The sequence below is a fragment of the Triticum urartu genome, chromosome 7 (assembly GCF_003073215.2).
Source record: "Triticum urartu cultivar G1812 chromosome 7, Tu2.1, whole genome shotgun sequence".
In the NCBI taxonomy this organism is placed as follows: Eukaryota; Viridiplantae; Streptophyta; class Magnoliopsida; order Poales; family Poaceae; genus Triticum; species Triticum urartu.
In genome coordinates, this window is record NC_053028.1 from 346,008,085 (window position 1) to 346,022,917 (window position 14,833).

General features: G+C 45.3%; 1 protein-coding gene across 3 annotated transcripts; it reads left to right on the forward strand.

Moving 5' to 3' along the window:
- Positions 1-3,929: 3,929 nt before the first annotated feature.
- Positions 3,930-8,950, forward strand: LOC125521147. Of its 3 annotated transcripts, XM_048686194.1 has the most exons (6): positions 3,930-4,308; positions 5,838-6,445; positions 6,789-7,147; positions 7,239-7,514; positions 7,576-7,823; positions 8,095-8,950. In XM_048686194.1, exons 3-6 carry the CDS (start codon positions 7,004-7,006, stop codon positions 8,141-8,143), a joined length of 717 nt encoding a protein of 238 aa, XP_048542151.1. In that variant the 5' UTR covers positions 3,930-4,308; positions 5,838-6,445; positions 6,789-7,003; the 3' UTR covers positions 8,144-8,950. The 3 variants fall into 3 exon arrangements, with proteins under 3 accessions (XP_048542151.1, XP_048542153.1, XP_048542152.1); XM_048686196.1 differs by lacking the exon at positions 5,838-6,445 and having other exon boundaries at positions 6,763-7,147; XM_048686195.1 differs by lacking the exon at positions 5,838-6,445.
- The last annotated feature ends 5,883 nt before the right edge of the window (positions 8,951-14,833 follow it).

Genomic DNA, 14,833 nt, shown 5'->3' on the forward strand with positions numbered 1-14,833 from the left:
ATCGGAGTCACGGTTTGGAAATTGCAAGCAATTCAAATATGGCACCGGTCTGCGATTTACAGCAAGTAGCCATCTAAATGCAACAAGATTAACATGCTACAACACTCAAACATGACAAAACAATACATGGAAGGGATCCATACATGATGCTTAAGAAAAGATGAACACTGAGCTATGGCCAATTCATCCATTAACAGATTCAAACAAGCATGGCAAAAATGCATTTGGTAAACAGATTTCAGACTTAGTGAAATTAACACTTGTCTGGAATTTCAGATCAGGTAGCACACTTTGGAGTATGAAAACTATATGCTACAGTACCTGAACATGGCAAAGTAAAGCATGGCATGGAGCTACTCAAAGAGCTTAACAAAAGTCTCTTAGTGACCTTGAGCCAAAAGGGATCAGAAAATACAATTGCAAGCATGTGAACATGGCAAAAACATAATCAGATCACAGACTTAGTGAAAAACTGGAGCATGCAAATCAGATATCAAGTATGCATGTTAACGAGCTCGATGCACTCACTACAGAGCATGTCATGACAATCTAAGCATACACCCATAAAGAATACACATTATAAAAGCTGGAAATGGCAAGAACAATAACATAGCATGCACGGATCAACCACAACATCCTCGGCAAAATTGCTAACAAGTAGACAATCTGCCCAGATTCACGAAATGACAAAAGTAGAGCTCGATTGACTCAAGTTAGGGTGCTCCATAATTGCAAACAAAGACATGGATGGATAGAGCACTACAAGATTAACAAAACATCATTACTGATCATCCTCAAAAGAGGCATGAATCACTAGGAAACAACATGAACATATGGCATATTGAAATAGACAGATCAAGGACTTAGTGGAAAACCTAAGTCCCTGAAATCAGCATTAACGATTGCACCACTTTGCAAGCTTGTGCTAGTCACCACACATATCACAAAAAAACATGGGTTGCACCTCTGGATAGATGGCAAAACATATAACAAAACACATGTAGAGCTCCGGGGCATATCATGCACACAATAATCATGGCAAAAATGACAAATATCTAATTGGAGCAGCAGATCTGACAATTATCTCAACTAGCACTCTTCCAACAGCATTTTGGGCATCAAGATGAACTCAAATGAAAATGATGCAATGAGATGAAATGATGTGCTCTCTGAGATGAACATTTTGATAGGCCTTATGCCCAAAACGGAGCTACGGATGCAAAGTTACGATGCGATGAACAAGGGCAAAATATTAGGGTTTCGGGGATAAAAAGTCAACCGATCCAAGATCCGGATCCAGATCTGGCCGCACGGATAACGAGGTTCGCCGGGGACTTGAAGCTCGTCGGAGATGAAGTCGGCCGCCGGAGGAGAAGGTCGGCGCGGGGCGGAGACGGAGATGGCCGGAGCTTCCCGGGCGTGCGGCGGCGAGGAGCGCGGGCGGGGCAGCTGGTGGCCGGGCGAGGCGGCGACGGGACTAGCCGGCGTCGGGGAAGGAGAAGGGCGTGGGCGGCGCCGGATCTGGCCCGCGGGAGGCGGCGGCTCGGGCCGGGGGGCCCCGCCTGGGCCCGGGCGGGCCGGCGAAGTGGGCGCGGGCGCTGGCCACTCCCGGAGCGACACGTGGCGGCGGTGGGACGAAGCGGACGTGTCCGGCCGGACAGAAAAATGTCCGCCGGCGCGTGGAGACGAAGGGGACTAGGGTTTCGGGGGGAGGAGAAGGGGAATTTCGGAGGGGGTTCTTTATATAGGCATAGGAGGAGCTAGGAGTGTCCAAATGAGGTGCGGTTTTCGGCCACATGATCGTGATCGAACGCTCTAGATGATGGAGAGGGTTTTGGTGGGTTTTGGGCCAAAATGGAGGGGTGTTGGGCTGCAACACACACGAGGCCTACTCGGTCCCTCGGTTTACCGTTAGAGCATCAAACGAAGTTCAAATGGTATGAAACTTGACAGGCGGTCTACCGGTAGTAAACCAAGGCGGCTTGGCAAGTCTCGGTCCAATCCGGAAATGTTTAATCCCCACACACGAAAGAGAGGTAGAAATGACCACCGGAGGAGAACGGAGTGCCGGAATGCAAAACGGACAACAGGGAAGATGCTCGGATGCATGAGATGAACACATATGCAAATGCAATGCACATGATGACATGATATGAGATGCATGACAACGACAACAACACACAGAAACAAAACCCGAACCCGAGAAAATAAAATAACTTAACGCCGGAAACAGCAAGAGTTGGAGTACCTATTGGGTAAATCATATCCGGGGTGTTACACCACACCCTCATCTTTTCCCTGCTAAAATCGTATGACTTATTTTCTAAGTTGTTTCTCATGGATCCTTGGTGTATCCAAAGTCTGACCTTTGCTTGAAACCATGTCAATGCTATCTCGAAGCATGTCTATGGTAATCCGATCTCCAATAAGAACATTTGAAGCACGATACTAAATTTTCTTTATCAATTATCCAAACACCGTTGTATGGGTAATGTCATGAAATTTCTTTCCCCTTACCTAAATGGTTTTATACTTCTATCTTGTCATGGATAACATGCTCTGCTTGTCCTTGGGAAGGATATACCCCTGAAATATGTGTTTGAACACATTTTCCTTTCCATTGTTCTGTTTAATCTGACAATTACATCTTCCTTTCCATTGGTTTGTTTAAATCTTATTGTGATCTATATTATATAAGCAGTAATATTTCCCTGCTTATGTAAGCACCTCGTTGTATCACTCTGTCAGTAAGACCCTGTTACTATGGTTGATGACATTCCGGTAGCCACCGATGGACAAGAAATTTGCCAAATGGCCCGCCTCGTTCAACGAGCAGGATAAAAGTTCTCTTCGTCCCTCGCCCTTGGTACCAACGTTGTTGTCAACATAACTAATAGGCTATCCTCTAACATGCCTTGCTACCATGACCGTGCAATATGTCAGCATCCTTCTACTTTTGAACCACATGGTGAGCCCATAACCCATAGTTCCACAGGATCGAAACATGACTCTCATGTACATCCCTGTTTTCCAAAATTGTTCCTCGTGCTTGGCTTCGTATGTAATTCATGAGCCACCTTCCTTGTGATCTGTTCTAGTATCAGATGCAATACTTATTCCCATTGCTCGGAACCCCTTTCACCCTCTGTTTTAGGATCGAACGATTGTCCATCCGCTTGAATCTTCTTATTGCACCTTCTAGCCTTGCTCTCGATGACTTTCTTGAATTTCAACTCGAGAGATACCTCTATGCCACGTTGAGGAACCTATCTTGTGTTGAGCTCCGTCCTTACGAGTTCCCCCCTCCCCTTACTCCACCCCTTAAATCTCGGGACGAGATTTCTTGTAGTAGAGGAGAATTGCGACGCCCAGATAATTAAGCTACAGTAATACCATATTAATGGTGCCATGTCATCAATTTCACCGTGGCTAAATCCCCCTTTGATTCCACCCAGTTCAAATTCAAATCTAAAACAAAATCGAAAATAAAAGTTTTCAGATGTCAAATCTAAAATGTTCACAACACTCTACAAATTCACATGATCATCGTCATGTTGGAACCAACCTCTTTTGGATTCCGATAGTGCCCCTGAAAATTTATTCAGTAGACCAATAGCTAATTATTTGAGCTTTTCAATTTCTAAAAATAGTTGAACACTCCCAAATGCTTTGAAACTCTTTATACCAACCCAGGTTATTGCCTTGTATTTTTGTGCCAAGTTTTGTTTTATACAAAACTCTTTTAGAGGCTCAAAGAAAATAAACAAAAGGTAAAAACTAAACAAAAATAAAAAGGGGGCAACCCTCCCCCTCGGTGGGCCTCGGCCCAGCTGGCCTCTGACCTAACTAGGCCCAGCCCATCTTCCCCCTCCCGGTCGTCTTCTCCTGTTCACGACCGTGCTCGAACAGGAGCTCGTCCCCGTCGGACCAGCCTCGCTGGCGCCGCCCCGAGGGGATAAGGTCGACTCCTCGGGCTCCTCTCGTCTCCCCTCTGCCACTTGCCTCCCTCTCCCTTCCACGCTCCCCTCCCACATCCATCTTCTCTCTCTCCCTCGCCGCCCTCTCCGCTCAACCGAACGCCGTGCTCGCCACTACCCGTCACCATCACGGCGAACGACAACATCTACGCCGGCGTTGCTGTCCAGAAGAGCTGTCGTCGTCTATGTCGCTTGCGCCCTCGAGATCGAGCCAGGAAGCCCCTGCTACACAGATCGAGGTCGTCTTCCTCGGGTCGCCGCCGTCGCCTTCGACTCTGGCCACCACCCCTGCTGCTACTAACCCTCCCGCCGAGCCGCCGTGTGCTCCTAGGTGAGCACCATGTCCATCCCCTTTCCCTTCTGCTCCTCGACGTACGCCGTAGCCGTAGCTTGACGCCGCCCCTGCTCCGTAGCTGCCGTGTCCAGAGCTCGTCGTGGCCAAGCCCACGCTCACGCCCCGTGCGTGCCCTAGGCTACCCTGCCCGTGCCTGGCCGAGCTCATGCGCGCGCCCCCCCGCCGCTGTCGTCTGCACCCGCCTGCTCATCACCGCTGCCGCCGGCTGCTGTTGCTTTTTGCTCTCCTGCTGCTACTACCGCGCTGTCGCCTGCAGCTTGTTTCGGCCGCACCTCCACGTGCCCGCTCGCGCGTTTGGTTGCCGCGCCCCCGGCCGCCCCGTTCGTGAGCTCACCGGCCGCGGCCTCGCCTTGTTCGTGTGTCGCGTGCTCGCGCACGCCTTCCCGCACCGCCTGCTGCTGCACTGCTCGATGCCGCCGCTGCTCGCTGCTCTGCTTGCTACTGCCGTTTGCTGCTGCTCCTCCCGCGCATGGCCTCGCCGCCGCTGCCTAGCGCCCGCACCGCGACATTGCACTTTGCTACCGCTTTGGTACAAGTAACATTCAGTTACTGTAGCTATTGCTAGCTTTTCAATTTCTACATCGAGTAACCCCTTTGACTGCCCCTAAATTGTGGCTAAACAACTACTAACGGGACTAAAAAAATTATGGAAAGGTAGTACACTTGACAAGGCTCAAATGTTTCCATTGCACCAAATCCATTTGGTGCATAGATTAAATTCGATGAAACTCACAAAGTGCTATCTTTTGTTAGCAGAAAATAGAACTGTGTGCGTGAGTGTGTTATGTGTGTGCGTGGGAGGCAGGGATGGCTCACTACCAAGTGGGATGGCCCTGATTAGTTTAGGTTGATTAAATACTTAGTGGTCAGAGTAGTTAGACTAATTAACTACTATTTAGGATAATTGCTAGCCTATGTCATGTGGCCCCCTATGTTAATTTTAACCCCTCCATTTTAGTTTAGCCATCAATTAAATTATGTGCCAATGAAATGTGGGCCACATCCCCCCTTTTTGACTAGTCATTTTGACTTGATCAAATTTGGATTAGATTAAATAAAAATATTCCAGAAAATCTTTAAATATTTGATAATTCATAGAAAATAATCCGTAACTTGGATGAAATAGTTTTCTACATAAAAGTTGCTCAGAAAAACGTGACAAACCCGAATACGCTACCCACATACCTGTCAGAGGCCTCTAACTATCTGAACATGGAACATTCCCCTTCGGTCATCTGTTTGACACAGGTTCGGAACCGGGAAAACATTCCCGGTTGAATTCCCCCTTCACCTGTATCGGGTAGCCATACATTGGCTGTGTTTGTTTGGGTTTTAGAGAGCAGTTTCCGGTAGAAATAAGCTAAAGCTGTAACAAACAGCTAAAACGGGGCAGTTTTCGGCTGATAGTCAAAAACGGTTTGAGGCCTTTTTACGTGGTATAGGGCGAAGCGAGGCCAGTCGTGCTTTCACCAGGAAACTGATTTCCCTCGGTCAAATTTCCACAGACGCCCTTGACAGTTCAGTGCAATTATGAAAGGAATGCCATCGAGCCCTATTTCAATCGATCCATTCGTCTCGTCTCCCTCATCGCAAACCCACGCACGAACAGATACAGCGAGGGGGAGAGGAACCTAGGGTTCCGCCGCCGCCGCAAGAGCCGCCGCCGCGGCCTCCACTCGTCGTCGCCCGCCACCGCCTCCTCCACTCGCCGTCGCCTGCCGCCGCCTCCTCCACTCGCCGTCAGTAGCCGCCGCCTCCACTCGTCCTCGCCCACCGCAAGAGCCGCCGCCGCCTCCACTCGTCCTCGCCCACCGCAAGAGCCGTCGCCGCCTCCACTCGCCATCGCCCGCCGCCGCCTCCTCCACTCGCCGTCGCCCGCCGCCGCCTGCTCCACTCGCCGTTGCCCACCACCGCCTCCTCCACTCGCTATCAGTAGCCGCCACATTCACTCGTCCTCGCCCACTGCAAGAGACGCCACCACCGCGGTAAGAACCGTCGCCGCCTCCACTCGCCGTCTTCGCCGGTCCCCTTCACCGGCCAACGCCTGGCCTTCTCATCCACCGCCGGAGAACGACGCCCACTCCCTCGAGCAACGATGTCGTCGTCAGTTGGGGTGAGATTTTCTTGGTAGAAATTTCTGTTCTTTGTGGATGCCCTGCTTGATTGATATGCTGCATATTGCTTGATGTGGATGCTCTGGTTGATTGAGGCTTCATACATGATGCTGATATATGATGCATAGTTGTTTTTCATTGATGGGTAAATTAATATTTGAAGCTTGTTGTGGATGCTCTGCTTGCTGGATGTACATGTAGATGCTCTGCTTGGGTCAAATGGCTATGCTTGTTTCATGATGGACATATCTTTTTCTATTTGCTTGCTGGACATGCCTGTTTGCTATACATAGTTCTTCCTTGTGTTGTATTCTAGAATAAATTATGGTGAAAATGAACTAGATGGAGAAGGCGGCGAATAAGTCAGCAAAGAAGGCAGCGAAGAAGGCAGACAAGACAGACAAGGCAATTTGGGATGCATACCATACTAGGGTATTTTGCGAGTTGTGTGCGAGGGAAGTTGAAGCAGGCAATAGGCCGGGGCATTCTTGAGTCCTAGAGGATATAAGAATTTAGGGGAGAGTTGGTTGCAGATAACTAAGAAAAGTTATGTGAGGATGCAATTCAAGAATAGATGGGAAAATCTCAAAACTATGTATTGTCAATGGAAACAACTGCAAATTGACGCATCTGGACTTGGATGGAATGCTAAGCTAGGAACCATTGATGCTGATACTGATTGGTGGAACACTCACCTAATAGTAAGTTCATGTTACTCATAGCATTTACATTGGGTTTATATTATCTTAATTATCCATTTAGCTGACCGTTTGTTCTTTTGCTATATTTCAGAAAAACCCGGAGCATGCAAAGTATAGGAATGGAGGACCACCCAACTTGGCTGAAATGGACCTCATGTTTGATGACCGTCATGTCACCGGTGCCGAGTCAGCTATCCCCGGTGAGATACCATTGGACAAGGAGGATGTTAGTGATGACACTGATAGTGCAGAGGATGATGATGAAGTCATCAAAGCAAAACCAAAGAAGCAGCAAAAGACCAAGTCCTGTAAAGATGATTTTTCTGCTCAAGATGAGAAGAACCCATTTGTTCGGATGTACAAGAAGGCTAGTGATGCGATATGTGTAACGGCTGAAAGTATAAAAGTTTGTTCGGATGTACAAGAAGGCTAGTGATGCGATATGTGTAACGGCTGAAAGTATAAAAGAAGCATCTAGCTCCAGCATGGCTCGTCCTCCTCCTCCTCTGGTTGCTCCTCCCCCTACTCCGGTTGGCCCTAGTATGAATGAGGCAATGGAGATGGTTCGTGAATGTGGAGTTGAGGAAGGAACTCCTCTCTTTTTCTCTTCGAGCATGCTATTTATGAAGGCTGAGTATAGAGAAATGTTTGCATCGGTTCAGACCAAGGAAGGAAGGTTTGATTGGCTCGAGAGAGCGCATGATTATGCTATGTAACTTCTCGTTTAGAATAATTTCTTAGTTCTTTGCTTGGGTTATGCTATGTTGTTGGTCTGTACCATTTGCTTATTTGAATGCTTGGATTATGCTATGTTGTTGGTCTGTACCATTTGTGTGTGAACTATTGGCTTTGCTGGATATGAACCATTTTCTTATTTGAATGTTATTTTCCCATATGTATGAATAATGGATATGACAACTAATCTTGTTGTTATGTTCCATTTGTAGACTGATGGAATTGACGGCGGAGGTGGTGACGATGATGATGCTAACATAAAGACAGTGCAACTTCAAAACTTGCTCAAGTTAAGTATTGATCTTGCAACCTTGGGCCAAATGGCTATGCACTACAGCAAAACTTGTTTGAATAAGCAACGTAGGCAGCCTAGGAGGATTGCAGTACAAACTGGTCATGAATGGTTATGGAAAAGTTGGCACGTCCTAAATCTTGCTACAAAATGTTTAGAATGTATCCAGATGTTTTCTTGAGTTTGCATGGTCTTTTAGTGAGTGACTACCATTTGGAGTCAACTAGCGAGATGAACTCATTGGAAAGTCTAGGCATGTTCTTGTGGATGCTTGGAGGCCCTCAATCATTTCGCCAAGCTGAAGATCAGTTTGTTCGGTCAACTGAAACAATCCATAGGAAGTTCAATCATGTGTTGCACTGTGTAAATTCTCTAGGAGGAGACATCATCAAACCTAGAGATCCTACATTCGCAGATGTGCATCCAAAAATTAGGGACAAACGTTTCTGGCCTCACTTCAAAGGTTGTATTGGTGCAATTGATGGAACTCACATTCCCGTTATAGTTCCCGCTAAAGAGACCTGCAACTATATGGGTCGACATAGTTACACAAGTAAAAATGTGTTGGCAGTTTGTGACTTTGACATGAGATTTACCTTTGTCGTTGCCGGTTGGGCGGGGTCGGTACATGACACACGGATTTTCACCATAGTATATTGAAGTATGCTAGTACTTATCCTGCACCTCCTGAAGGTACACAAATCAAGTGTTCTAATTTTGTACAGATTGTTTGTATTAATTTGTACATGTGCTCAAATTTATTCTCGATGGATGTAGATATGTACTATCTTGTTGATTCTGGTTATCCTAACCGGGTGGGGTATCTAGCTCCTTACAAAGGGAAAACCTACCACCTTGCCGAATTTCGGTCTGGCCGCCGCCCAGCGAGTGGTAAATTTGAGGTGTTCAATTATGGGAAAACTTTGTTTTTGCCACTCTGGTTTTTGCCCACTTTCCTTATGCCACTCTAGAAATTGACATTTCACTTTTGCCACTCTTAACTTTTGACAATATATCACTTTTATGGCAAAAGCAAAACTTTCAAAGTGGCAATTGTGATACATTGTCAAAAGCTAAGAGTGGCAAAAGTGAAATGAAAAATTATCGGTTTTGCCACGGAATGGCATTTGTGATGTATTGTCAAAAGCAAAGAGTGGCAAAAGTGAGATGTCCAATTCTAGAGTGGCATAAGCAAAAATGGCAAAAGCTAGAGTGGCAAAAATAAAATTTTCCCTTCAATTATCTTCACTCTTCTCTTCGGAACATGATTGAACGCACATTTGGTGTGCTCAAGCAGAAATGGCACATCCCAAGGGATGTGCCACACTTCAAGGTGGGAAGTCAGACGATGATTATCAGTGCTTGTATGACGCTTCACAATTTCATCAGGGACAGCAAGCTACGCGATAAAGAGTTTGATAAATGTGATGATAATGAAAATTACATGCCTGCAGTCTCACGGTCAACACCTTTGCTTGGCGATGTCGTTCCCACTTCATCCGATGAAGGCAACATGAACGACACGCGAGATAGGATTGCGAGCTCTTTGTTTATTGCGCGACAAGCTACATAGATTAGTATTTGGACGGACCTCTAATTATATGTATGGATTATTAGTTATATGGACGGTCTAATCCTTTAGCTCTCTTTTGTACGTATTATTAATTATATGGACTATCTTTTGTATTGTATGGGCAAATGTATATATGAGCAAGAAAGTGAGAAAATTATTATTATGAAATATTTTATGCATTAACATAGAACAAATCATTCCCTTTCAGTCAAAATACCATTTAAAAAATCTATTAACACTGAATCAACAAGTTACACTGATCTCAGTGCTCTAAGGGCATTTCAGGCTTTTCACCAGCCCACAGTCGTTTTCACAGCTGCGTTGCCAAACAGCTAACCATCACTACAGCTGTTTCCTCAACACAGCTGTTTTGCCAGCACAGCAAGCCCACAGCTGAATCTGTTGAAACTGAAGCCCAAACAAACACAGCCATTAGGTCACACCCGGCACAACATATTGCCATGTTATGCTTTGTGATGCATTGTTTGCTCTGTATTAACTATTTCTTCCCCCTCTTCTCTCCGGTAGACCCCGAGGCCGATGTTGCCCCTGTGATCGACTATGTCGACGATGACCCCTCTTTGCTAGAGCAACCAGGCAAGCAAATGCCCCTCGGGCATTCCGATATCGCCCATTTCTTTCCCTCTCATGCTTGAATTAGAACTGCTACTGCTTTCTATATGATCCTACTCTGATGCATAGCCTGTTTTTGTTACCTGCTTTCATACCTTACCTGCTTATCCTAAACTGCTTAGTATAGGTTGGTTAGAGATCCATCAGTGATCCCACCTTGTCCCAGTTGCCTCGCTTTATGTTCGATGACTCGATCAATGTGATCGACGTCCAGGCGCCGACACCGCACATCACCCCCCCTAGTTGTACGACTCTGCAGAGTTACCATCGAGTGCCGAGGGTGGAACCTCATACATCACTCCTAATGAGATCTCTATAGTGTAGCTATCCGGTACTGGTCATCGAGGGTGATTTCCTCCTTAACCACTTTCGATACGACTCTGTCGTGCAAACCCTCAAGTGTGAACCTCGAGGGTGGTCCCTCTTACGTTCACCTTGATGATTACATCGAGTGGAATTCGCCGGGGGTGATTCCTCGGGTTTTCCCCTTGATGTTTGGACACACAGTTACTATGGTTACTACGACTTTACACTGAACCATGTTACTAAAGACGGGTCGGCCCTGAGGGGTGCCCGTGCGAGCTTAATTGCGAGTGATGTGGAGTTGGGTTGACCTGGAAGGTGCCCACGAGATACTTACGAGGCGTGGCCGGGCATTCTTAGCCCTTGCCGCAAGTACTTGAGACGGGGCGACGGGGTCACATCTTTCATGAGTCTCTGCTTGTTACCGCGCATTCCTAATCCACTATGATTTGGATATTTGATCCGAGGGGCCTCTGGCCTGATAGCACTAACCATCACGTGGGCATTGTATGGGCGTCCTGCGTCGTATACATCAGCCGAAGCTTAATAGACGTCAGCGGCTGAGCGGCGCGCGCCGGGTTGGACCGCGTAAGCTCCTGCCTTGTCGAAGGAGGTAGCTAGGTCTGCTCACCGGCCGCCCACGCAACGTGAAGGAGTTCCCGGGGCGACGGCCCATGACCCCTGGGGAAATAGGTTTAGTCCGGCGTGCTGACCTCTCTATTAAGCCTAGGTCGGGTTGCGGCGTATTGTTTGGCCGGGGCCGGGCATGACCCAGGAAAGTGTGTCCAGCCGGAGTTAATCGAGCATGGTGGGTAAGTTGGTGTACCCCTGCAGGGAAGAAAACTGCCCGTCCTACGGTAACGGACACTTGGAGTTGTATCCCGATCGATAAAATTAGAACTGGATACTTGAGATGAGACATGGAGATGAGACTTGGATATGAGATGATAACTGGATAGTATGGCTCTGGGATTGCTTTCTCACAGGGAGTCGAGAAAGGATCTCTGGTCGAGGTTGATAACACTTCCACTACTTTACTTTATGCTACTCTACTCCCTCCTGTTGCTGCAAGATGGTGGTTTCCAGAAGATGCTAGTCTTCGATAGGATAGGCTTTCCCCTTCTCTTCTGGCATTCTGCAGTTTAGTCCATAGATACAGTTCATTTCCTTTGACACAAATGCATACTTAGTTTAGATCTGATGTAAGTCTTGCGAGTACTTTGGATGAGTACTCACGGTTGCTTTGCTACTTCTTTTTCCCCCATACCCGATTGTTGCGACCAGATGACGGATCCCAGGAGCCAGACGACACCATTGAAGACTACTGCTACCCCGAGGGTGCCTACTACTACGTGACAGCCGCTGACGACTTGGAGTAGTTAGGAGGCTCCCAGGCAGGAAGCCTTGCCTTTTCGATCGATTTTGCTTTTGTGCTAGCCTTCTTAAGGAAAACTTGTCTAACTTATGTCTGTACTCAGATATTGTTGCTTCCGCTGACTCTGGTGTATTTGAGCTTATGTATTCGAGCCCTCGAGGCCCCTTGCTTGTAATATAAAGCTTGTATTATTTTAATTTGTGTTTAGAGTTGTATTGTGATATCTTCACGTGAGTCCTTGATCTTGATCGTACACATTTGCGTGTATGATTAGTGTACGATTGAGTCAAGGGCGTCACATAATGGAGTTTATAAACCATAGAAAAGTTGGAATACAGTAGGTTTAACACCAATATAAATAGAGAATTATTTCATTACAGTACCTTGAAGTGATGTTTTGTTTTCTTTTGCTAACGAAGCTCACGAGATTATCTGTTAAGTTTTGTGTTGTGAAGTTTTCAAGTTTTGGGTAAAGATTTGATGGATTATGGAACAAGGAGAGGCAAAAGCCTAAGCTTGGGGATGCCCAAGGCACCCCAAGGTAAAATCCAAGGACACCAAAAAGCCTAAGCTTGGGGATGACCCGGAAGGCATCCCCTCTTTTGTCTTCGTTCATCGGTAACTTTACTTGGAGCTATATTTTTATTGACCACATGATATGTGTTTTGCTTGGAGCGTCTTGTATGATTTGAGTATTTTCTTTTTAGTTTACCACAATCATCCTTGCTCTACACACCTTTTTAGAGAGACACACATGAATCGGAATTTATTTGAATACTCTATGTGCTTCACTTATATCTTTTGAGCTATATAGTTTTTTCTCTAGTGCTTCACTTATATCATTTAGAGCACGGTGGTGGTTTTATTTCATAGAAATAATTGATCTCTCATGCTTCACTTATATTATTTTGAGAGTCCTTTAGAACAGCATGGTAATTTGCTTTTAGGAATAATAAAAACTTTCATATAAGTGCATTGAATACTATGAAAAGTTTGATACTTGATAATTGTTTTGAGACATGGAGATGGTGATATTAGATTCATGCTAGTTGAGTAGTTGTGAATTTCAGAAATACTTGTGTTGAAGTTTGTGATTCCCGTAGCATGCACGTATGGTGAACCGTTATGTGATGAAGTCAGAGCATGATTTATTTATTGATTCTCTTCCTCATGAGTGACGGTCGGGGATGAGCGATGGTCTTTTCCTACCAATCTATCCCCCTAGGAGCATGCGCATAGTACTTTGTTTCGATAACTAATAGATTTTTGCAATAAGTATGTGAGTTCTTTATGAGTAATGTTGAGTCCATGGATTATACGCACCCTCACCCTTCCACATTTGCTAGCCTCTCTATTACCACACACTTTTCGATGGTATCATATACCCACCATATACCTTCCTCAAAACAGCCACCATACCTACCTATTATGGCATTTCCATAGCCATTCTGAGATATATTGCCATGCAACTTTCCACCGTTCCGTTTGTTATGACACACTTCATTATTGTCATATTGCCATGCATGATCATGTAGTTGACATCGTATTTGTGGCAAAGCCACCTTTCATAAATTTTTCATACTTGTCACTCTTGATTCATTGCATATCCTGGTACACCGGCAGAGGCATTCACATAGAGTCATATTTTGTTCTAAGTATTGAGTTGTAATTCTTCAGTTGTAAAAAGAAGTGTGATGATCATCATTATTAGAGCATTGTCCCAGTGAGGAAAGGATGATGGAGACTATGATTCCCCCATAAGTCAGGATGAGACTCCAGACGAAAAAGAAAAAGAGAAAAAAAAATGAGAGAAGGCCCAAATAAAAAATGAGAGAAAAAGAGGGAAGGGACAATGTTACTATCCTTTTTCCACACTTGTGCTTCAAAGTAGCACCATGATCTTCATGATAGAGAGTCTCCCATGTTGTCACTTTCATAAACTAGTGGGAATTTTACATTATAGAACTTGGCTTCTATATTCCAATGATGGGCTTCCTCAAATTGCCCTACGTCTTCGTGAGCAAGCAAGTTGGATGCACACCCACTTAGTTTCTTTTACTGAGCTTTCATACACTTATAGCTCTAGTGCATCCATTGCATGGAAATCCCTACTCACTCACATTGATATCTATTGATGGGCATCTCCATAGCCCGTTGATACGCCTAGTTGATGTGAGACTATCTTCTCCTTTCTGTCTTCTCCACAACCACCATTCTATTCCACCTATAGTGCTATGTCCATGGATCACGCTCATGTATTACGTGAAAGTTGAATAAGTTTGAGAACATCAAAAGTATGAAACAATTGCTTGGCTTGTCATCGGGGTTGTGCATGATTTAATATTTTGTGTGATGAAGATAGAGCATAGCCAGACTATATGATTTTGTAGGGATAACTTTCTTTGGCCATGTTGTTTTGAGAAGACATGATTGCTTAGTTAGTATGCTTGAAGTATTATTATTTTTATGTCAATATTAAACTTTTATCTCGAATCTTTCGGATCTGAACATTCATGCCACAATAAAGAAAATTACATTGAAAAATATGTTAGGAAGCATTCCACATCAAAAATTCTGTTTTTATCATTTACCTACTCGAGGACGAGCAGGAATTAAGCTTGGGGATGCTTGATACGTCTCCAACATATCTATAATTTTTGATTGTTCCATGCTACTATATATTATGTTTTGGATGTTTAATGGACTTATTTATACACTTTTATATTATTTTTGGTACTAACCTATTAACCAGAGGCCCAGCCCAAATTGCTATTT

Bases quoted from the DNA above. Each gene is read 5' to 3' on its own strand.
- LOC125521147 (XM_048686194.1), top strand. From the start codon at position 7,004: ATGCAATTCAAGAATAGATGGGAAAATCTCAAAACTATGTATTGTCAA. The intron at 7,148-7,238 runs GTAAGTTCATGT...GCTATATTTCAG, and splicing joins GGTGGAACACTCACCTAATA to AAAAACCCGGAGCATGCAAA. The intron at 7,824-8,094 runs GTTTGATTGGCT...TTCCATTTGTAG, and splicing joins GTTCAGACCAAGGAAGGAAG to ACTGATGGAATTGACGGCGG.